Below are 22,432 nucleotides of genomic sequence, written 5' to 3' on the forward strand. Positions count from 1 at the left end.
AGTTCGTAGCCATCTTGCTCGGCAGCATCGAAGCTGTCTGTCGGCCTGGACATCTGAGTCGAGACATCGCCCTTTTTTGTCTACCGGTGATCTTGGTCATGGGCGGCATCGGCTGCGGCGAGGACAGTGAATAGTGCGGCGTCTTCGTCGGCGGCTGCTGCGTCGAGGGCGTCTGCCACGGTAGAGAGAACGTCTGCAGCGGTAGAGAGGGCGGTGGCGGGCTCGGAGGCGGCGGCGACGGCGGCGGCGGCGACGACGGCGATGGCGACGGCGGCGGTGGTGACGGTGGCGGCGGGAGGGGGTGCGGTGGCGACGGCGGCGAGGGAGGCGGGGGAGGCGGGGAAGGCGGGGTAGGCAGAGGCGGCGGCGGCGAGGGAGGCGGCGAGGGGTGGCGGCGGCGGCGGCGGCGGAAGAGGCGGACGAGAGGAGAGCGAGTGCGGTGTGTGGGCGGTTGTGAGGGCGGGGCGGCGCACCGCCATATCCGCCGTACATGCCGCGGCCTGCGACGGCGGTGGCGGCGAGGCGTCACGGGCGGCGAGGGCGAGAGCGAAAGCGGCGGCTTGAGAGCGGCGGCGGCGAGGGCGAGGGCGGCGGCGAGGGCGGCGGCGCGAGGTAAGGCGCGGCGCGAGCGGCGGCGAGAGCGAAGGAGAGCAAGGGGGCGGCGAGGGCGGCGGGGAGGGAGGCATCCGCACCGTACCCATACATGCCTCCGTACATGCCGCCTGACGCCGAACAGCAGCGGCAGGCTGATGAGAGGACGCGCAAGAGACGAGAGAGCAGGCCAGGCGAGAGGAGGCAAAGCGAGAGGAGGCGAGCCGAGAGAAGAGGAAGCCGAGACGAGAGAGGAGGGGAGCCGAGAGAAGAGGAAGCCGAGACGAGAGAGGAGGGGAGCCGAGAGAAGAGGAAGCCGAGACGATGGAGAGCATCACACCGTAGCCGCCGCCGTAGCCGCCGCCGTAGCCGCCGCCGTAGTAGCCTCCCGAGTAGGGGTAGTATCCGTTGTAGTAGCTGCGAGGGGAAATGCGGCGGCGAGTGCTCAGGGCGGCGGCAGCAGCAACAAGGGGCACTGCATCCGGACGGCAGCGCAGACCACGCAGCGGAGGGGGAAACCGCACCCGTTGACGCCGAGGCCGAGCTCAGCGGTGAGGTCCGTGCGCGGGCCGCCGTACATCGACATCGAGCCGTACCCGTACCCTCCAGAGTAAGGGCCTACATGAGGGCGCGCATCTGTAAAACAAGTGGCCGCGCCACAACTTTGCGAGCATAGAGCAGCAGTTGCACCGTACATCGAGCGGGAGAGTCCGTACCCGCCTGCGAAGAACGGACGGTGCCGTTGTGAAAAGGGATTACGCGAAATCGCGGCAGAATTTGGGAGGTGGCTGTTGTGGACTGATGGAGGCAGCGGAACGAAAAAGGGCGGTGGCCGTTCACCGCGCATCATCGTCATTTGCATGACCGGTGCCGCCTGGCGCGCGGCGAGGGCCGTCGTCGCCGCGGCCTTTGGCGTGACCGCCGCGGGCGTGAACCGCAGGGCGGGCGTCGCGAAGAGCAAGGCCAGCATTGTTTCCGAAGCCGATTTGGGAATCTTTGGGACAAGATCCTCCAGATGAAGAGACGGCAGGCGACCGCCGCGTAAACGTGCATCGTCAAAACAGCCGCGCCGCGAGGGGGCCCAAGCAAGGCTGTCACAGAGTGTGATGGCGATCTCCGGTCCGGTCCCGTGCCGGTATGTCCACGACCACGTGCGGAGGTGAGGTGACGTGGCGGTAGTTCATTCACGGCATATTCTGCCCAAATACGTAGAGATTTTTATTAACTTCTTTCTTCAAATACGTGGTTGCAACCCGGTGTGCACTGTGCAGTTAGGGTAGGAGAGCTACGGTAGGTACACGTAGGGGGTTCTTCTCTCGACGACGAGATTTTGGAGATATGATTGATATCTTGGCAGCACACTGGGTATCAAGGATTCCACTCTTGAGCACTTGAGCACTGACTGGATAGGCACCATGTGCTGCGCCTGGTAGCGGCCAGAGGGCAGCTTGCCCACGTTCTTGTAGCTGGGCTCTCCCCCCCTTTTCTCGCCAACCTACTAAATCCTGAGAGTTCTCTGCCCCGTCGAAGTGCAGAATAGGCGGCACACCTGCTTCCCCCATATGGCGCTTGCGCCGCGATCTGCGAGCCAGTTTCAAGCGGTGCGGATGACCACCACATTCAGCTTGGATGGCAATCGGGCGAGATCAGCGACATCAGTTGCTTGGGCCTTGACAGGAAGGCCATCTCCATGCAAGTGCTACACCTTGCTCGACAACTTGCGCTGGACGACCTACATACCCTGACAGAACCACACTCGGCAGCGCAGGCAGAGGTCGTCACCACCTGCACAGCGGCGTAGAGTGTAGCATACTTTGCAGTGAGGTAGCACCTAGCGTACGAGAGAGCAGCAAGGTTATCATAGCTGTCTTAGAGCTATCGATCACCAAAACGTGTGAGCTGTTCTCAACAAGATTGGAGAGTTTCTGTCGCAATGGCCGAAACAGCCCCTTTGGATTTCGAGCGTCATCCCTGGCGTCGCTGTTCGTGCGTCCTGCAAAGACGCATGCCCTCTGCGCCGCCGTGTTTGACGCCCCTCTGGCCGATCGTCTCGCGTTTGCCATCTTCGCGAGGATAGATGCGCTATTGCTAAAGTTTCCGTGCATGCCCGGCTCTTTCCAGTCCGCGAAGATATACGAGGGGATCAGGCGAGCAACACAAGGTTCGTCTCTTCCCTCTCGCCAGAATGTCGCATACGCCAGTTGCACCTCGCTGCAGTGCGCGTCACCAACCCCAATTCGCACAGGGTACGGAAAGTCTTCCACATTCACACCACCCCTTGAGACTTCCGTGAAACCCGCAATGAGCATCGACGCTGTCCGGCCAGCTCTGCCCAGATAATCTCGCCCAGTCAAGACGTAGGTCACCCCATCTTTGTGTGTCACCCACATGAGACGTTGGACTCCGCGGATTGCATCTGGGGGCCAAGATGCTGGATTGTGGGAACAGAATCCGGTCTGGTTGCATCCCCGTGCTGCACATGGGTGGTGCAGTGAGAGTTGAGACACATCTGCGAAGATTTGTCTATCCATATGCGCCAAGGCGCGTCTGCGTGGCTGAACTGAACTTTCTTCAGGTGTCTCAAAAAAGAAAAGTTGCGAACGTGAAGGCTGTCTCGCCGCAGTGCACTTGGAGCACTTGGAGTGCAGTCCTTATCCGCACATCCAGCGGAGCTGGGAACGCTTTTCTTCTTTCTGGCAGCATGAGCGGCGCCATCCGCCCCTCCCTCGTGCTCTCCGACCTGGCTCAGGGCAACCTGGCCTCACTACTCGCCCTCCTCTCTGAGCTGACGCGCAGCACGTCACGCATTGCCCAGCTCGACGCGCGGCACGACACCGAGAGGCAGGACACGCTGCTCACCTGGGCCGCTTGTTACGGGCAGGCCGAGGCGGTGCGGCTGCTGCTCGAGGGCGGCGCGAGCGTCGGGGCGACGACTGGCGGCGGCGCTTCCGCGCTGCATATCGCGTGCCAACAGGGCCACGTCCAGTGCGCGCGGCTGCTTCTCGAAGCGAGCGCGGCGGTCAACCAAGCGGCGGGTGGAGGCTTCTCGCCGCTGCGCATCGCGAGCCAGCTGGGCCACCTCGAGATCGCCCAGCTGCTGCGCGACGCTGGCGCTGACATCAACCAAGCCACGCAGGATGGTGGCACGCCGCTGATCATCGCGTGTCAGAACGAGCGCCTCGAGATAGCGCGGCTGCTTCTCAAGGCTGGCGCGTCGGTCAACCAAGCCACGAATATTGGCGTCACGCCGCTCTTCATGGCGTGCCAGCACGGCCACCTCAAGATCGCCAGGCTGCTCCTCGAGGCTGGCGCGTCGGTCAACCAAGCCAGGGACGACGGTACCACGCCGCTGTTCATGGCGTGCCAGAAGGGCCACCTCGAGATCGTCCGGCTGCTCCTCGAGGCTGGCGCGGCGCCCGACCAAGCTGCTGATGACGGCGTCACGCCGCTGGTCGTTGCGTGCTACCAGGGCCACCTCGACGTCGCCAAGCTCCTCTCCTCCTACGGCGCCTCCCGCGCCGCTACGCCCTTCGGCACGACCGTGGAGGCCGCAAACAGCCGCGGCCACGCCGACCTCGCCGCCTGGCTGGTCGCCAGCCGCGGCTGGACGCCGCTCCAGCACCTCGAGGCGTTTCCAAGACTAGCGGCCGAAGGCGTGAGTGCATTGCCCTCACGCCCATTGCCCCTCTTCCGCAGGCGCTCACCTTCGACCGAGCGCGGGCGCTGCTGCGCGGCGGCGCGGACTCTTCGGCCGGCGAGCCTTCTGCCCTCGAGCGGGCGCGCGTCCTCTGCTCGTGGGGCGAGTCGGATCCGACCGCTGCGGCCGTCGGTTCCAGAGTCGAGATCCGCTCTCTGGTCTCGCGGCCGTCGATGAACGGCAAGGTCGGCGTCATCGTCTCCGCAAACGCTTCGACGGCCCGCTTCGGCGTGCGCGTGGCGGGCGAGGCCAAGGCGCTCGCACTGAGGCGCGCAATGCAATGGTCTCTCCCCGACTCGCCGGAGCCTCTCTTGAATACCCCATGCCTCTGCCCTCCCTCAGGCCGGCCAACTTGCAGCCAGCGGCCGAGGCGGTGGAGGTGGGCAGGCTCATCCTCAAGGCGGCGGAGTGGTCGCCGCAGTCGCACGAGCTCTTCCCGGAGCCGGCTCGCAAGCGGGCGGTCGAGGTGATGCGGCTGGGCTACCTGATCGCCTGGGACGAGGCGCGCTTCGACAGCCGCGAGGGAGCGGCTCCAGAGCTGGCTGACGTCTGGCGCGGCTTTGTGCTGCCAAGGGTGGTGGTGCGATGACTGCACAAGCCACAACGGTCCTGTGTTTTCGTGATCGTGGCAGGCCAAACGCAACGTGTTAGATACTTTTTTTGTAGAGGGATACGCAATAAGCTATACAGGGCGGCAGTCGACTCTCCTACCAGTGCTGTCCGTGGCCTCTGCCGCCTGCGCGGCCCCTCCATCGCCCCGCCCGCCCCCCTCGCCCACGCCTCACGTAGTACTCTGTTGCCCCCGTGCCCCGTGCGACCGTCGAGGAGCGCGGCGCGGCGCTCGTCGCCCCTCACTGCGCGCCGTTGCTCGGCGAACCGCGAGCGAAAGCTGCGACGCGCTGGCTGCTGTGGAGCTTGCTGCTCTCACCGTTGGAGCGGGCGGAGACGGGGCAGCTCGCGCGGGCGGCGGGGCGGCCCGGCACCTGCGGGGGGATGTGGCGCAGCATGCCTCCGAGGGAGAGGCGGGCGGTGGACGAGGGAGCAGCGGGGAGAGAGCTTGGGAGAGGGGGGAGGCGGAGGGGAGAGGGGGGTGAGGAGAGCGGGGAGGGGAGGAGGGGAGGGAGAAGGGGGGCATAGGAGAGCGGGGAAGGTGAGGGGAGGGAGGGGGAGGGGAGGGGAGGGTGAAGGGCAGGGGAGGGAGGGGAGGGGGGGGGGGTAAGGCTGCCCGGCCCACCTCGAGGCGGAAATCCTCACCCTCTGGGCCGGCGCGGGGGCCCCAGAGGGTGTCCATGCGGGGGGGCGATGGGGTCCCATGGCCCGCCGCAGGCGCCGATTTCGCTTTTTTTTTTGCGCGATTTTTCAGTTGTTTTCACGGGAATTCGGCGTACTTGCGGCCATGCTATCACGCCTTGCGACATCCTTTCGGCGCTGCTGACCGTGCCGTGCTGCACAATTGATCACCTGCATAGCTCGCGGCCTTAGTATCAAGCATTCAGTGACGACCTGATCGTACGGCCAGTAGGAAGGTCAAGGTGTCCTTCCATCGTGTGCACGCTTGGTGCAATGCGCGTCGCCTCGGATTGGCTGCTGGCACTCTCGAGGCTATGCCTACACAGCCTCGCGCGCATGGGCAGTCATGAAGGACCACGCACCTTCTCAGGACAGCGCCGGTGCCTCTCTCTTGGACCGGCAAACTTTGTGGTCTAGTGTCACCAATATGGGACCGAGGGCGCAGTCGTCGACGTTGGCGTGTCTGACTCAGAGGAGGAGTTGGAGGTGCTCCAGCAACCTAACCTGATCCAGAAGCTCGCCGACGTTGTCAGGTTACGTGCGTCATGCGTGATCGAGCTTTCCCCTGACCATGCCCGTGATAGCACCATCACTGTCGCCGTCCTGGTTTTGAACGTGGCAGCTAGGCTCTAGGGACTCGGTAGTCGTGACCGCCCCCTGAGTGTGAGGAGCAGGAGAGAGAGAGCTTTGTGGTGTTGGTGTACGCAATAACGGGACAGGGTGGTTGTTCTCTCCATCTCCCCTTCTAGCTCTTAGCATGAGCTGCGCCCTGTGTCCGACCCCTTTTGCGCAGCAACACCTTAAACTTTCAGGCCCTCCAAATTCGGGTCGGAGCAGGTGTGTATTCTTTTTCAATGTATGTGGCTCTTACGTACATTCCCGGAGGAGGACTTGCTGACAGGGTTTGCGATGAGGAGTGACCCGAAGGGTTTCTCGGGGTTAGTGCACCACTAACCGCCTCTGCAAGAGCACTGCGACGGATCGGGCTCATACTAGCACCCACCTCGCGAGCCGACGTTCTGGCTCAACGAGGCTGCTGCTGGCACTCGGGGCCGACTTTCTGGCCCAGCGAGGCCGCTGCGGGGCACACGGCGGCACGGGTCACTCCTCAACACAAACCCCGTCGAAGCAGGAAGTGAGGTCAGGTGTGTGTGTAAAGGCGGCGCGGCACTGCAAGGGGCAGCGGTAAGGCGGCGCGGCGGCAACAGACGGCAGGCAGGGCATCGGACGGCGGGACAAACGGCACGGGGCGTGGCACTGTAGGAGCGGCGGTACGGCGGCACGGCGGTAACGGACGGCAGGGGGGGCGGCGGGCTAAACGGCAAGGGCGGCGCGGCACGGAGGAAGGAGCGGCACGGCAGGGAGGAGCAAGGACGGCGCGGTAACGGCAGGATCACGGATAGGCGTGGCACGGATAGGAGCGAGCGAGCGGCTAGGTGGCGGGAGGGCGAGGCGAGGGTGGCGGCGGGTGGATCACGAGGAGGTAGAAGGTCTGGCGCGAGCGGGTGAGCGAACGGCGAGCGAGCGGCTAGGCGGCGGGGGTTAGGGTGGCGGCGGGTTGATCACGAGGAAGTAGAAGGTCGAGCGCGAACGTGCGAGCGAGCGGCAGACGAGCGGCTAGTTTTTGCTTGGGGCGGACAGCATGATGAAATTCTGGAAAAACCTGACCGGCCCCTGCGGTGCCCCTACCTACCTACCTACCTACCTACCCTACTTATGGGAAACTAAAAAAGAAATCACGGTATGGGTGAAGGTGGGGTACTATACCAACTAAAGTGATGGCTGGTGGTACTCTCCTGCAATCACAGTCCTTCCTGTGACATGGCAGGCCACTATCAAGCCCTACAAGCACCAGATCACCGACTTGGGGAGGGTTGACGTCGTGATTTTCGCCGAAAATTTCTTTTTTTGCTGTGAAAATTCCGGCGTGAAGAGAGGGAAAAACCCGACGGGAGCGCCCAGACCTACCCTACCTACCCCGTCATGCTGTCCGCCCCAAGCAAAAGTATACACACCTGGTCGGAGCGCGTATAGCGGAGTGGGCCCCGAGTTTGAAAAAGGGCGACGGACGCTTGCGTCCTAGCCTCCAACAACGCCTCCCCGGCGCAGAGGGGCCCCCGGAGGGATGCACAACCGCTCCACGCCACGCCGCTTGCGGCGGTCCTCTTCCTTCCCAGCTCCGCTGAGGGAGGGCCACGTTATTTTTGGCGCCCCCGACTGTCAGAGTTATGTCCGCGGGCGAGCCACCTGTGTGCCCTGTGGTAAAGGACTTTCTCGCTCGGCAGGGCATCATCGCCTTCGCTGGTCTCGTCTTCCTCGGCTGGACGTGGGTCCGTGTGCGTCGTGGTCTCGAGACCCGCGACGTGCGGACGTTTGCGGCAGACACGTCCAAGCAGGCGGGGCAACAGGCCATGGGCGGCGCCATGATGGTGGTGCTGGGGCACAAGCTCGCCGAGGACGGCTTCTCGCCCCTCGCCTGGTACGGTGCGCTTTATCCCTTCGAGATTGTGCTCACCACCGGCTTCACCGGCGTGTTTCGGCGGCTGAACGAGGTGCGCCACGCACACGAGGGCCCGCGCCGCCAAGGGAGCCGCCGCTACACGTCTGCGCCGCGCCGCGCCTTCTCAGGCACTCGCGCTGCACATTTCCACCGAGAAGCCGTGGCTAAGCTGGGCGCAGCCGCTGGCCAATGTCGGCCAGTACGGGCCCGGAGGCCGGTCCGACTTTCGGTGCTCGTGGTACGCGGCGCAGCTGCTGCAGGCCGCCTGCTCGCCCCCGGCCGTGTGGCGCAGGCTGCCCTCCCGCCGCCTCCGAGTGCCAGCCCCCGCCGTCAGTGCCTCCGCAGGCGACGCTGCTGATCGGGCTACCTGCGAGGCTCTGCGCACTCGGGTTAGTCTCCGCGTCGCTGCTGCTGCTCCCCTCGCCGCTGAGCCCGTGCCACCAGCTCGCGCGCGCATACTTCCTCTCGGGCTGGCCGTGCGGCGTGCAGGCCTCACCCCAACCCCAACCCCAACCCCTCGGTGGCTGTGTGGCGCGCAAGCCGCCGCCATCCTACACGCCTGCCCCAACCCCAACCCCCAACCCCAACCCCTGCAGGCCGCCGCCATCCTATACGCCTGCCCCCTCCTCGGGGACGCCGTGCAGTTCATCGTCATCGACCGGCTGCAGGCGGCGCAGCCCCCCTGCTCGGGCCCAGGGCCCGCGGAGCCCAGGCCGGAGCCCGACCCACTGGCCCTCCACGCCCGAGACGGAAGCCCGAGACCAGACCCTCCAAGCCCGTCGCTCAACCTGCTGCAGGCGGCGCGAGGCCCGGCGCCCGGCCGCCGCTCCCTCGGCTCGTCCCGCCCCTCCGTGATGGCGAGGGTAAGCCACGTGCTCGCTCCCTTCTCCGCGCGCCGCTCCTCGGACGGGTCGCCGCACGACGACGAGCTAGGCAGGCGCATCCTGCTCACGCCCTCGCAGCCAACCTCGCACGACCCCTCCCCGGACGGGAGCAGAGCAGCCGCCGCCGCAGGGCCTCCGGACCACAGACTGCCGTGACGTCGCAGCGCCGCCTCGCCGCCGCCGCCACCGCCAGCCACATCATTGTTCTTCGGCGCTCGTGAACCACTTATTTCAGTTTTGAATATAATTTTGTGTGGGAGGGCTGGGCCGTGGGCCGAGGCGGCGAGGCGCGCGGCGTACGCGGTACGCGGTACGGCTTTAACGTACCTCTTTATGTGGTATGTGTGCGGTGTGGCGTGTGTGGGTGCGCGACCGCGCCGTGCCGGCGCGCGGGGCCCGAGCGCTCCGACTCTCACTCTGCACAGGTTGGGGACCGTCTGAGCTCCCACAGTCAGCTGCTCACTGCTCAGCTCACGCGCGCGGGTAACACCTAACACGCGAGACCGGACCACTCGCTCACTCGCGCCGCGCTCGGCTCTGACTCGCCACACCGCCCCAGCGCTCAAAGCCAAAATACATAGACAGCGGAGCGCACGTATGTTTGGGTCACTTGTGACGGCTCTCGCACACCGCGCCGCGAGGTCGCATCGGGCTGGACTCCGCCGAAGAGCAAAACGAGTCGTCGGCCGCGGCGCGTATGCCCTCCGACTCGCACGCCGTGCCGCGGTTTCCTGATAGCGGTCCGCGCCGCCTTCTCCGCCACCAATCCACGCCCTTGCGGGCGGCGACGCACAGCGAGAGAGCGAGCGACGCCGCGCCGAGCCAGACGCCGCAGAGGGCCGCCCTGCGCCCGAGCCAGCCGCAGCTGCTCGTCGCGCCGATGTGGCGGGGGAGCGGCGGGCCGGGGCGAGCGAGCGGCGAGGCGGCCGGCTCCGGGAGGGTGCTGTTGGCGGTTGTTCCGACGGGCGGGGCGGGGAAGGTGAGCAGCTGCAAGGCGGCGACTCCGAAGGCGAGTGCGGCGGCGGCGAGCATCGGCAGGTCGAGGAGGGCCATCTCGCCGTCGAGGAGGCCTCGCCGCTTCTGCAGCGCGAGGAGAGAGGCGCCGAGGAGGAGGCCGAGCCCGAGCTTGAGGTGGCGCGCCGCGTCGTCGTCGTCGAGCTGCGGGGGGAGGGCCGCGGGTGAGAGCGATCGCCGGTGACGAGGAGGCTGGGGTGAGGCTTCGAGGGCGACCTGCGGGTGGCCGAGGAACAGGAGTCCCACCCAGCCGACGCAGAGGCCCCACAAAAGGTGCGGCCAGAGCAGCGCGTCGGCGCGTCGGCGCGGGAGCGTGAGCAGCGCCTGCGCGAAGCGGACCTCGGCGGCGCCGGCCGCGGCCAGGAGCAGGCCCATCGCGAGGTGCTGCAGCTGGGCGAGGTCACGCAGCGCAAAGTCGCACTTTTCGGCGAACGTGACCGACGGCTTGATCAGCCATCCAACCCACCCAATGAGCCACAGCCCGCAGGCGCCGGTCGCGCCTCCGGCGAGCAGGAAGGCGCGCCGCAGCGACAGCGCCTCCAGGAAGAGGCAAGCCCACACGAGCAGCACCGCTATGGCCAACACGCCAAAAATGCGGTGCGCAAGCCACACGCCGTGCGACCATTCGCCCTGATCTAGCCAGGGCACGGCGAATCTGTCGCCGCTGCATTCCATTAGTGATGAGGGCGTGGGAGTGTCGCTCAGCGCGGCACACACCGAAAAGAAGAAAAGTAGAGCTTGTTGTCCGTTTTTCTTTCTTTTTTTCTGGCCGTCCGGCCGAAGGCGAGGCAAAAAGAGACGGCTACATGGTAAGAACCACGTCCGCGAATGCACGACCACGAGAAGACGACCTGCGACTCCTCCCGCTCGCGCGAATAAAGCTTAAAGGATAACGGACACTGATCACAAGAGCGAGATTTCTTGTTGGGGTTCAAAAAAATCTCTCTGATCACTGGCATTGGATTGAAGATCCGTCACCGGCCGGGTTTGCCGAGCGGCAGCGGCGGCGGCTCGTCGAGCGGGAGCGGCCCCGACTCGTCCGCGGGCAGCCCGAGCTCTTTGAGCGAGATCTGGCCGCTGCCGCGCGAGAGGGGTCGCTGCTGCGACTCGTGCGGCGCCCACCCGATCAGGTACACCACCTGAAAGGCGGCGGGCACGTTTCCCTCCTCGTCGCCGTAAATCTCGCCGTAGGCCGAGGCGGCGGCGAGGAGCGGGTCGAGGCCGACCGCGGAGCGCTGCAGGTTGGCGGCGGACTCGCCCATCGAGCGGAGGTGGTGCCACAGCGTCCACGCGTCCGGGTAGTGGATCACGATCGTCTCGGTGTCCACCGTCGGCAGAGCGAGGCCCGACGCCTGCAGCAGCGCTCCAGCGTCCGCCATCGAGACGAGCGGGGACATGTGCTGCGAGACGCCGCCGCGCCGCTCGAGATCGGCGAGGACAAAGGCGGACCGCATCTCCGCCAGCGTCTCGCCGCCGAGGAAGGCGCACAGGAAGAGCCCGTTCGGCTTGAGGGCGCGCCGCACCATCTTGAGCGTGCCCGGCAGGTCGTTGATCCAGTGGAGAGCCATCGAGCAGACGACGAGGTCGACCGACTCGCGCTCGAGGACCACCTCCTCCTCGTCCAGGCACGCCTGCTCCACCTCGAACGGCGTGCCCTCCGCCCCGTGCACCGGCGGCGACGGCCCGGCGGCGTCGTCCGCAGAGCGGCGCAGCATCCGCGCGGAACAGTCGATCTCACGGAGGCGCCGGATGCCGCGGTCGTTGCCGAGGGCGCCGAGCGCGCGCCGCACGTGGCCGGACCCGCAGCCCAGGTCGACCACCTCTGCAAACGAGTAGGACTCGTGGATGTCGTCGAGCCGCTCGACCAGCCGGTTCGCGACCTCGTCGCGCAGGTAGGCGTAGCGGTCGTAGTCCGATGCGGCGGCGGCGGCGTCGCGCTGCCACGCCTTCAGCCGCCGATCGAACACCTGCACGCTGGAGAGGCGGCGGACAGGCGGCCGGAGGCCGCGGAGCAGCCTGGTCGCCCACATATTTTTTCTACTCTCGTGAGCTGTGAACAGACGCACTTGCCTTCGGGGGCAAGTACCCAAATCCGCTAGGTTGGGCGTGCTTTCACAGCCTCACGAGAGTACTATTTTTCTGACGAAGTGTTTCTCTTTGTGAGCCTTTGAGCTTCTCCACCTTCGACAGAGAGATTTTCCAGTCATGTAGCTCTTAATACCCGAGGGTGAACTGCTGACAGGGTTTGCGATGAGGAGCGATCCGAACGTGGTGTTCGGGTGATCAGATCACTACCGCCGAAGCGCTTGGAGCAAGGCCAACGCCAAGGGAACTGCCACCGTATGAGTTGTTTGCCACGTATGCGGTATGGGTCCCAGACTAGCACCCCACCTCGCGAGCCGACGTTCTGGCTCAGCGAGGTTGCTATTTTTGAAAACCAACATTTCTTCACCTTCGATGCCTGCATTCAGTTGTGCGCCAAAATTCTCCTTCTTTCTAATCCCTAATCGAACCCTGGTAGCTTCTGGCCAGCCCGCAGGAAAGAGCCAACCATTTGGCGCTCGTTTAGCAGTCCGGGCGGCCCGTGCTGTGCGACCAGTTCAGCCGGTACAGAGTTTGCGAAGCGGTTGATGCAGAACCACCTGCGCGAGAGGGATTTGGGGGGGGGGGGGGGGTGCTCACTGAGTGCGCATGGCAAGCGGGTGCAAACGGAGCGCATCACTTGTTCGAACAAAGCCACGCGTTGCCCACCGTTTTGGGCTGCAGCCGACTGAACTTCTTGATGTTGGACGCATTCACAAAGGCAATCACAGAGTAGCGTGCCGCGAGGTCGAGTGTGGGCGAATCGAGCAGGTTGTGGAGGTGTTCGTTTGGGAAGTTGATGACATTGCGGCAGTCGAATCTCATGCCGCACTGCTCCTGGACCACGTAGGATGTATACGAAAGCGATTGCACCAGCCGGAGCAGCGTCTCGGCGGCGGGGTGATGCGCAGCCAGCTCCATACTGAACACAGGACGGTCACGGGCAAGGGTCGATCGCATTCCTGACACGGCCAGGGCTTCCATGCCCTCGAGGTCCAGGTGAGCGAAACCGAGCGGGCTGTTCCACTCCTCCACCAGTGAATCGATGGTGCGCACCGCAACATCGTGCGCCGGGTTGCTGTTGTCGGTCCGTGCCGCTGATCTCTGCTGGATGTCACCAATTTGTATTGACATGTCGAATCCAACACCGCCTTCCGTCTTGCCATGCAGCACGCCGGACGCGTTGGAGACAGCCGCCACATACGTGCGGAGGTTTCTGTGAGCTTTCATGCAGCTGCCCAGCGTTCGTACGAGCTTCCGGGACGGATCGACGGCGCGGACCGTGCGCTCCGGCTGCTGGCAGGCATACATGCATGACCACGAACCGTCACGCGCTCCCACATCGAGCACGTCGCCCGAGCGAATGGCTCCGGGCTCGTTGAACAGGCCGTGCACGATTGCGTTGAAGCTCAGCTCCGACATTGGTTTGTTGCACAGGCCGTTTCGCAGAGTGGAGCCGATCTCGCTGAGCAGAGCCGCCACAACGACAGGCAGCATATCGCGTACTTGAAAAGGCGCTGAGAAGGCGTCGCAAACAACTGCTGGGTGTGAAGATTTCGTACAAGAGAGAGAGAAAAGAGAGAGGAGTTTGTGTTCTCTAGGCCCCTAAGGGCCCTACGCGCGGCGTGAGAGCTCGGAAGCGAGCTTTGCACGGCGATCGAGGATGGCACGGTTCACCCCCTTCACCGAAGCGATGGAGATGCGTTCCGCGTGGTGTGACACAAATGAGAGGCGGGAGTGGGGAGGGTACGCAGTGCCCCCTCTCTCTTTTCTCCCAGTAAGCTAAAAGTACGTACACGAGCAGCAGGGAGCTCCGCAACAAGGATTTGAAGCGTCGCTGGAAAAGAAAAGGACGGGCAAAGAAACCGACCAGTGTTGTGTCGAGACTCTCCATCGAGCAAATGTTTTGTTTCTTTCTTTCGAGCGGCGAGCGCGCGCCGCGCGATTGAGCGCCATCCACCCATCCTGGCAACCATCCTCCGCCCGTCGTCCACGTCCACCTCGTCCCCGCTCGGCCGCGCGCTGCGGATGCGCGGCTCGCGCCCGCCGAAGAAGCCTCGGGCCATCGCTGCGGAGGGCTCGACGCTCGCTCGCGCTCCTCCGCTGCTCCGTGTTTGCTCCTACAACGTGCTCGCGCAGACGCACCTCGAGACGCACAGCCACCTCTACCGCGGCGCGCCGCCCGACGCGCTCGACGGGCCGACGCGGCTCGCGCGGCTCATCTCTCAGCTCGCCGGCCTGGGAGCGGATGTGCTCGCGCTGCAGGAGGTGGAGCCTCCTGTCTTTGCCGCGCTCAGCCAGGCGCTCGGCGCGTACGGCGTGCGCGGCGTGTACAAGCAGCGCACCGGCGCCGGCCAGCCCGACGGCGTGGCGGTCTTCCTCCGCACGCCGCGGCTGCAGCTGCTGTGCGTCGAGGAGGTCGAGTTTGCGGCGCTGGCGAAGCGGGAGCCCGACCTCGTTGTGCCCCCGCCGAGCGCCGAGCTCGCGCTGCGGCTGCGCAGGCAGGCGGACAAGGGCCAGGTCGCCCTCCTCGTGACCGTCCTCGACACACAGAGCGGTGGGGAGAGATAGAGCCTCCAGAGCAGAGAGCGACGCCGGAGCGGGGAGAGAGAGTCGAAAGAGCAGGGCCTAGTCTCTGCGCCCCTCGGCTGCTCCCTCCCCGCCCGACACGCCCCGCCCCCGGGCCGCAGGCGCCCGCCTCGTCGTCGGCTGCACCCACATCTTGTTCAACCCGAGCCGTGGCGCGGTCAAGCTCGGCCAGGTGCGAGAGCATATTTTGCTATATTATATCAAGCTCGGCCAGGTGCGAGAGCTCATCTTGTATCAAGCTCGGCCAGGTGCGAGAGCTCGTCACGAGGGCGCAGAGGGGCGCTGCGGCGGCGGGCGCGGGCGTCGTGATCTGCGGCGACTTCAACTGCTCGCCGACGTCGCTGCTCCGCTCCTACCTGGGCGGCTCGCCGGTCGACGCGCCGCTGAGCGAGGAGGAGCTCTGGGACGGGTCGGCAAGCCTCAAGTGGGGAGGAGGGGCCCGGCGGGGGCGAGGCGGGCGTGCGGCGGGGCGGGGCGGAGGAGGGCGCCACCGCGGCGGCGCTCCCGCCGACGCGCCGCGCGTGGTCGCCGCGCCGCACCCGCTGGCCGATCGGCTGAGGAGCGCCTACCTGGCGGCGGGAGGGAAGGAGCCGGATGCGACGACCTGCCACGCCGACGCGTGCGGCACCGTCGACTACATCATGTACGACGCGCGCGCCCTCTCGCCGCGCACGCTGCTGCCGACGCCGTCGCTGCGCGAGGTGCTCGCCGAGGGCGCGCGGTGGCCGTCGCGACAGCGGCCGTCGGACCACGTGCCGATCGCCTGCGACTTGGAGGTGCTAGTGGCGGGGCCGGGGGGAAGAGGGGGGGAATGACTTACGTAAACAGATCAAGATGATGTTGTCGATGATTGCGTGCGTTCGTTGTTCGACGACGGGGGTCTCACACAAAGGCCTCTCCCTCCTCCTCCTCCTCTTCCTCTCCTTCCTCCTAGATAGAGCGTCGCGTCCTACCACAAGCTCAAGGGAGGTGCACTGTGAACGTGGAGCGACATAATAGGCTCGGGAGCTCAGGCCCATCTTGTGCGATGCGCAGCGCCCTGCTTCTCGCTCTCGCCGCGCCTGCCGCGGCGCTCGCGCCGGGCAGCATGCTCAGCAGCAGCCGCGTGGTGTGCCGCGGGGGCGCGCCCGACATGATCGAGCGCGGCTCAAAAGTGCGCGTGCTGCGGCCCGAGTCTTACTGGTGCGGCGCCACCACGACCCTCATTGCACCATCCTCAGACCAACGCGATGGCGAGCCACGTAGCCTGCGGCGGGCGTCGCTGGTCGCCCGCTGGGCGCACCGCCCCGTCGCCGCGCTCGCACGTCACTTACTGTGGGCCCCACTTCTGGTCAACGCCGCCGCCGCCGCTGCCCGAGCTGCCTCGCCTTCACCTCTGTAGGTTCCAGGAGTGCGGCTCGGTCGCTACCATCGCCAAGGGTGGCGACCGGTATCCGGTGGTGGTGCGCTTCGAGAAGGCGCGCCGCACCCCCGTCCTCGCCAGCGAGTGCGTGTTTGACTGCGTGCCGGCCGCTGGCGGCTGCCGCCCCCTCCCCCGCCCTCCCCCGCCTCCCCCGCCGCCGGGGCCGGTGATTTTCGCGCGCCCCCCCCCCCAGGTGAATTACCCCGGGGTCGCGCCCAACAACTTTGCCCTGGATGAGCTTGGGGAGGCGGGTCTTTTTGCAGGGCTGCCAGCCCGCCTCCCGCCTCCCCCCCCCCCCCCCCCCCGCCAGCGCCCCTATGCATTTAGAGCCGCGCCCCCTCTGCTTCTCTCGCTGAGGCGGACCCGCCCGCCTTGCACAGGTGGAGGCCCCCGCCAAGAAGAAGGCGGCGAAGGCGGCTCCGGCGGCGAAGGAGGGTGCTCCCGCCGCCAAGGCTGCTCCTGCGGCGAAGGAGGTTTGCTGACCCACTGGAAGGGGGGGGAGGGGTCCCCCCTGGGGGAGAGAGTTTGCCCTGGGTGTGCCATATCGTTGCCCTCCTCCCCTGCTGGCCGACGTCCCCTCTCCCGCCCTCCTGCAGGTTGCGGCCAAGAAGTAGACGCTGCTCTGTGCTTGGGAGGGTGAGCACCGCCCCCCCCCCCCTCACCTCCCCCCCTTCTCCTCGTGCTCTCCGTCTCCGACCCCCTCTCCCCTCCCTTCCGCAGGGCATTGCGGTGCACCGTCTGTTCGCTCGTCTTGTGTACCCCTCCCCCAACTCTGCCCTTGCCAGTTTGCTTCCCTGCCACAGCCTTTGCCGGGCCTGTCAGCGTATCTGTTTTTCTAGATTGGTCGTTTTCCCTTCTCGTGTCTTCTGTGAAAATCGCGCACGATATGAACATAAAAAGGCGCAAGGCCTGCGCTCCCCCCTTCCGTCGGCCTGAGGCTGGGCGCACCTAGGCACACCGACAGCGACACGGCGGCGGCGCGCGCCCCTCGTGTCTCGCGGCGCCTCTCGTATACAACTCCAGGCGTCGGCCGCCCTGCCCCTGGCCTCCCGGCGGCCGCCCTTTCCCTCGCCGCACGCTTTTTACGATGCGATGGGCACGAGCACCTCTCTGCCCGCGGGCGGCGCAGTCGCCGCGGCCGGCTCCTCCCCCCCGGCGACCAGGAGGGACTCGCCGTCGGCGGCGGGGGCGGGCGGCGAGGGGGAGGCGTCGGAGAGGGAGAGCGTGGCACCGGGCAGTAAGCTCGGGTCGAGGCCTGGAGAGCGGGGCGGGCGTGCGGCGGTGGGGGGGGGGGGGGGGGGTGGACCACCGTCCTTCGGGGAGGGTGTGGAGAGCACCGGCGGAGGCGAGGGCGGAGGCGTAGTGGCGCGACCGGTCGGCGAGGTACGCGCGGTCGAGGAGAGACGAGTCCGGTGCCACCTGGGGAGGGGAGGGAGCAGCGCGCCTCAGGGGGGTGGGCGGTGCGGAAGCGGGCCGAGGCGGGGCGGGCGGAGGCGTGCTGCGCCGAGATGAAGGTGCGAGACGTGGCTTCGACGAGCTCCTTGAGCCGCTGCCGCTGCGGCCCTCCGCCTGCGTCGGCCGAGGCGGGCGTGGCGCCCGGGTCGTGCGCCGCGTCGACGAGCGCAGCCTCGAGCCCGGGCGGGGGCGTGTTCTTCTCCAGAAAGTCGCCTGCGGGCGGCGGCGGGCGGGTCGCCGGCTGCCGGAGGGAAGAGGGCTGGAGGCGAGCGGAGCCGCCGCGCCGAGAGCGCGGTGAGACGCGTAGAGCGGAGTGCCGAGGCAGAGCTGCAGGAAGTGGTTGAGGCCGAGCACGCGCGCCTAGACCGCGCCTCGCACGCGTGAGGGCGCGCCGCGGGCCCAGTGCGGAGCCGGCGGCGGAAGGGTTCGCCTCGATAACCTCTGGCCGCATGCGCCCAAACAGAGCCTTGGGCGGCATGGGCGGCGCGGATCCGAGCTGCTGCAGGAGCGTCGTGCGGAGGTCCTCCCACTCGCGGTACCGCCGAAACACGACCCACGACGCGGAGCCCTTCTTCACTGTGAGCACGTACACCGTGTATGGACTGCACGCAGGCGGACGGCGGCCTCATGCGTGCACGCGCGGGGTGCGATATGGGACACTGGGTTCGGGACACGCACTTTTGATCTGGGCTCGCCGTGTGGAAGGCGGTGATTACTGCGGAGACGGACATGGAAGGCGAGGTCCGCCAGGCGAGCCAGCTTGGCGTGCCCGACTGAAGGCTGCCAGGAAAAAGAATTTGCACGCCCCATATGCTGCCTTGGGTTGTCTCTTTTCTTTCTTTAATATGCCGCAAGGAGGGCGGAGTTGCGCCGAGAGGCGGGAGAAGCCGCGAGGGCAAGGGATATATATACATAGGCAGGCGGCGGCGGCGTCGCGGATGAGGCAGACGAGAGCGACGCGACAGAGGAAGGAAACAAATGAATGACGTGTGAGTGTTAGAGTTGTTTGGTATTGCTAAAACTCTCTCTCAGAGGAAGAAGCGACAAGAGAGAGAACTACGAGAGTGGGACGACCGCGAGGTGGCATGAAGGTTGCAGCGAGAATCGGCGAGGGACTGCGAAGGGAGATAGAAAGAGGCAGACGCCGGAGGTGGGCGACGGCTAGCACCACACTCCTCTCCGCCTTAAAATCCCTGTCTGAGGGAGGGTGATCGGTCACACCGCCATCGCCGTCGGGGAGAGGGGGGACGACACTGCCTCGGCAGCGTGCACCTCGATCCTGTACCGTGTTTGTTATGACCCCCCCCAATGAACACACCAGTGAGGGAGGGCGAGACGATCGGAGGGGTCCCGTACCATGCGGAATCGACCCTATCAAGTGCTCAAGTGCTCAAGGGTGATGGGTGTAGAGGATGTAGAGTGTAGAGCGCTGTAGAGCTGTAGAGCTCTACATCCGCCGCGTGACGATGTGAGTCCGATGAAGAGCGATGTAGAGCGCGATTTTGCTGTAGAGTTTGTTGTAGAGGCTCTACAGCCAAACCGCCGGGAAGGCAGTGACTCAAAGAGGTCGAGCCGCACTAATGGGGTGTCTCCGAGCTTACTGGAGCTCTGATGGACGGCCCTGACTATCCCTGACACACAGAGAGTCACTCTGACGGCACACAACACCCTATAACTGCGTCATGACCAGCCTGCCATGCGTCGCCGGTGCCGCATTCGTCGCTGTGCTTCTTTAGCAGGCGGTGGACTGTCGGCTGCGAGGACGGTCGCATTTGCGCGAGGCGAGGCGAGCATTCAGACGCGTTGCATGCGCCATGACTCGCGCCAGCGCGTGCGGGAGCTCCTGGCTGAGCGTTGAGTCCAGGCGAGTTGCGCTGGCCACTATTGCTACGCCGAGCCGAGCTGACGCGCCGAGGCGCCGGCCAGTCGCAGCCGTGAGGCATGCCACAGCAGCAGAGGCACCTGCCACCCATTGGGCGGGCAGACAGAAGGCCAGCTAAAAGTACAGTAAGGGCAAAAACGGGATGATTTTGGTCATCCGTCAAAATATCTGAAGATCTGAATGGGGGATTCTCCCCAAACCTTGCTCAGCTGATCCAGCCTGGGTCGTAGGCCAGGCCTGGGCAAAGAAACCAGTACCTCAACCGGCTTCCCTGAGCGTCACAGCTCGGTGATCGCGCCGGCCGGACACCACTGTAACGTCCGTTCCGGGCATTTGAACGCGACCTTCGGGGGCAAAGACATGGGCTCTATGGCTCAGACTGGACTTCTCTTGGTCCCTTCTGATGCCCTAGGCCACACCTGGGCCTTACCTGGGGTTCTAGGGGCCGGCCAGGGTTTGCCCCCCGAAAGTGGCCCGGAGGACCTTAAGAGATAACCTCGTGGAGGCGCGCGATTTTGTGACTCTCCGTTTTACGCACCAATGACCCTCACCGAAGGTGCATGGGAGTGAATCCGAGTGAAAGCTGAAACACTAGTATTGAAATGCCGAGGTGAGCCGAAAATAAATGGTCGTGCGCCTAAGAAAACCCGCTCCGACAACAGTCAACACCTGTGAGCCGGATGATGAAGACAAACATGCTTAAGTTCTAGAAAAATCCGCATGTAAAATCCATTCAGCCAATCAAAGATCCATTCAATAATAATATATTTGAATTGAGTCCAGAGGGAGAGTTTCTTCGTACAGATAGAGAGAGAGTCAACCGCCTTGCGCGCAAGGCTCAACGCTCGGGCGTTGACCGCACCACGTACCCTCCCCACTCCCGCCTCTCATTTGTGTCACACCACGCGGAACGCATCTCCATCGCTTCGGTGAAGGGGGTGAAGCGCGCCATCCTCGATCGCCGTGCAAAGCTCGCTTCCGAGCTCTCACGCCGCGCGTAGGGCCCTTAAAGGCCTAGAGAACACAACCCCCTCTCTCCCTTTTCTCCCAGTAAGCTAAAAGTACAGTACAGATATGTCCCTGCATGAGCTGGAGGTCCGGATTGTTCCGCCCACTCCAGATGGACAGAGAGAGCCCACCTTGATTGATGGTGCGCCCGCGCCTGTGAGGTGTGACTGTGAGGCAGATAACCGCACACTCCAATCTCCAAGAGCTCCAACGTCCAAGTCGGCCGTTCTCCGTTTTCTTTCTCTTCTCCCTCCCTCGGCGATTCTTTCTAGCTTTCTGAGCGGGGGCCGGCGCTGGTTCTACATGCACATGACATGACATGCACATGACATGTGCATGTGCATGTGCATGCACATGCACACCTACACCTACACCTCTCCTCCAACTAACGAAGGAGAACACCGACGGAAATGAACATTCAGGTAGGAAGCGCCTAGGGGTTCGGCGGCTGCGGCTGCGCCGCGCGGCCATGCAACGCGAAGCGTGGAAGGCAGGACTGCCCCCCGCCTGACGACTTTGCGCCGAGAGCCATGGCGAGGAGGCGGAGGGATATGTCGCGGTGCGCGCCGCCGATGCATGCGATGGCGAGTTCTTTATAGAGGCCGCCGGCGACAAGGACCTGCGGCGTGGTCTCAAAAAAGCGGGAGAACTGGCAGCCGCCGCGCTGCGGCCGTGTCTCGTGCGCCATCACGATAGGGAGCTTGTCTGCGCGCGCCGCTTGGACTTGCTCCACCAGCCGATCGTCCTTCCACCTGGAGACGGAGCAGGGGCTCGCGGGCGCCGGCCTGCCTCGGTGTGAGCGCACAGTGTGAGGCCAGGACAGCTGTTGGTGAGATTGGTGCAGGCATCTAGGCCCTCTCACGTCTCCTCCGACAGGTATAGCAGCAAGTGCGTCGCCGGCGGTTGGACCTGCCCACCCTCCTCGGGCCCCTCGCTGGCCTCTGCTCTGAAGTCTGCGCTGGCCTCCGCGCTGGCCTCTGAGCTGCTGCCCCTGCGCGCCTGAGTTTTCCTCTGCCCTCTAGCGCGCGTAAGCCGGCCTCGCGCGGTGACGACGGTGATGCCGCCGATCGTCTCGCAGAGCTCGTCGGCGAGCTCGCGTGCGCCGACGTTTGCGGACGAGACCCACAGCGCGACCTACTCGCGGACCGTCTCGGGGTGAGATCGAGGCCCACAGCGCGACTACGCGTGCCCGACTGGCGTTGAAGGGGTGGTGAGAGGGAGGAGGGGGTCCCCAGCGATTGAGCGCGAAAGTGCCGACGATCCGTGGGGCGCTACTACTAGCGACACGGGGCAGAGGCTCGCCGGGCCCTTGAGCGCCAGCGTCTTTTGCTGCAGCTCGCCCGGGATGTGGAGCGGCAGCCGGGCGATGCCCTGGTAGTTGGGCGAATGCAGCAGCACGGCTCGCGCGATCTCCTTGAGCGAGACCACCCGGAACTCCTCGATGCGCTGCCAGACGACGTGCGGGTGCCCGCCGCCGAAGAGGCCCGCCGCCACCTCCTCGATCTCGCACTCGGCGCGCAGCTCGGGCAGCGAGCCGCCGCCCTTGGCTGGGTCCGCCTCCTGCACGAGCACGATCGCCTTGCCTGGTGTGCGGACGCGAGGCCGTTTCGCTCAGCCGACGGCGCCCCGTGAGTGCCGGCGCGAGGGGAATGGGCGCACGCCTTGGTCGAGGGCCGCGCAAACCTCGCGGAGACAGTTCGCGGACCGGAGGTACCCGCGGCTGAGGAAGCAGAGGATGAGCTGCGACTGGCGGATGTACGTCTCGAGCGCCCCAATATCTTCGAGATCGTCCACCTGTGCGCACGCGGTGCGTCTTGGGCGCGATCTCGCTATGAGCGGCGCAGTGATTCTGTGGGCGCGCGCGTCTAGAAAGACGTTTATGCCGGGCAGCAACAGCTGCAGCTCCTTCTTGATGGCGGCGGCGGCGTCCTGACCGGTCGACCAGATGTGGCTGTTGAACAAGTGCCACAGCACACCCCGGTGGAGCGATAGCTCTGGACGTTGTCCGGTCCGGCTAAGCCTGATAGTGGGGACGCCG

The 22,432-nt window shown here is 65.5% G+C and overlaps 7 protein-coding genes across 7 annotated transcripts in view; 3 read left to right on the forward strand and 4 right to left on the reverse strand.

Annotated features, from left to right (window-relative positions):
* The window catches only part of EMIHUDRAFT_434257 (hypothetical protein), a gene marked incomplete at its 5' end in the record, with an annotated part of 3,126 nt that extends 1,564 nt beyond the window's left edge, over nucleotides 1-1,562 (reverse strand). Inside the window, 5 exons of the mRNA XM_005784567.1 lie at nucleotides 474-500; nucleotides 693-722; nucleotides 932-1,008; nucleotides 1,116-1,209; nucleotides 1,283-1,562. Of these exons, the coding sequence (XP_005784624.1) occupies nucleotides 474-500; nucleotides 693-722; nucleotides 932-1,008; nucleotides 1,116-1,209; nucleotides 1,283-1,562 (508 nt within the window). The remainder of the gene's footprint in view (nucleotides 1-473; nucleotides 501-692; nucleotides 723-931; nucleotides 1,009-1,115; nucleotides 1,210-1,282) is intronic.
* A 1,730-nt stretch (nucleotides 1,563-3,292) lies between these two features.
* EMIHUDRAFT_202832 (hypothetical protein) lies at nucleotides 3,293-4,969 on the forward strand (the record flags this gene model as incomplete). Its single annotated transcript, XM_005784568.1, has 4 exons — nucleotides 3,293-3,319; nucleotides 4,288-4,571; nucleotides 4,631-4,868; nucleotides 4,955-4,969. 4 exons carry the CDS (start codon nucleotides 3,293-3,295, stop codon nucleotides 4,967-4,969), a joined length of 564 nt encoding a protein of 187 aa, XP_005784625.1.
* A 4,599-nt stretch (nucleotides 4,970-9,568) lies between these two features.
* Nucleotides 9,569-12,006, reverse strand: EMIHUDRAFT_99156 (methyltransferase domain-containing protein; the record flags this gene model as incomplete). Its single annotated transcript, XM_005784569.1, has 2 exons — nucleotides 9,569-10,631; nucleotides 10,955-12,006. The coding sequence occupies 2 exons, from the start codon at nucleotides 12,004-12,006 to the stop codon at nucleotides 9,569-9,571; spliced, it is 2,115 nt and encodes a 704-aa protein (XP_005784626.1).
* A 473-nt stretch (nucleotides 12,007-12,479) lies between these two features.
* Nucleotides 12,480-13,555, reverse strand: EMIHUDRAFT_202837 (hypothetical protein; the record flags this gene model as incomplete). Its single annotated transcript, XM_005784570.1, has 2 exons — nucleotides 12,480-12,618; nucleotides 12,699-13,555. The coding sequence occupies 2 exons, from the start codon at nucleotides 13,553-13,555 to the stop codon at nucleotides 12,480-12,482; spliced, it is 996 nt and encodes a 331-aa protein (XP_005784627.1).
* Nucleotides 13,556-13,991: 436 nt separating this feature from the next.
* Nucleotides 13,992-14,771, forward strand: EMIHUDRAFT_352683 (hypothetical protein). The gene has a single exon (XM_005784571.1). The coding sequence runs from the start codon at nucleotides 14,087-14,089 to the stop codon at nucleotides 14,627-14,629; it is 543 nt and encodes a 180-aa protein (XP_005784628.1). The 5' UTR covers nucleotides 13,992-14,086; the 3' UTR covers nucleotides 14,630-14,771.
* Nucleotides 14,772-15,661: 890 nt separating this feature from the next.
* On the forward strand, nucleotides 15,662-16,902 carry PSAE (photosystem I reaction center subunit IV). Its single transcript, XM_005784572.1, has 6 exons — nucleotides 15,662-15,829; nucleotides 16,029-16,104; nucleotides 16,243-16,296; nucleotides 16,430-16,522; nucleotides 16,646-16,685; nucleotides 16,770-16,902. The coding sequence occupies exons 1-5, from the start codon at nucleotides 15,675-15,677 to the stop codon at nucleotides 16,661-16,663; spliced, it is 396 nt and encodes a 131-aa protein (XP_005784629.1). The 5' UTR covers nucleotides 15,662-15,674; the 3' UTR covers nucleotides 16,664-16,685; nucleotides 16,770-16,902.
* Nucleotides 16,903-17,131: 229 nt separating this feature from the next.
* On the reverse strand, nucleotides 17,132-19,542 carry EMIHUDRAFT_202840 (hypothetical protein; the record flags this gene model as incomplete). The annotated part of the gene is made up of 4 exons (XM_005784573.1): nucleotides 17,132-17,159; nucleotides 17,573-17,717; nucleotides 17,883-18,106; nucleotides 19,511-19,542. The coding sequence occupies 4 exons, from the start codon at nucleotides 19,540-19,542 to the stop codon at nucleotides 17,132-17,134; spliced, it is 429 nt and encodes a 142-aa protein (XP_005784630.1).
* Nucleotides 19,543-22,432: the final 2,890 nt, after the last annotated feature.

Source organism: Emiliania huxleyi (assembly GCF_000372725.1).
Source record: "Emiliania huxleyi CCMP1516 chromosome Unknown EMIHUscaffold_17, whole genome shotgun sequence".
NCBI classification, from domain to species: Eukaryota; Haptophyta; order Isochrysidales; family Noelaerhabdaceae; genus Emiliania; species Emiliania huxleyi.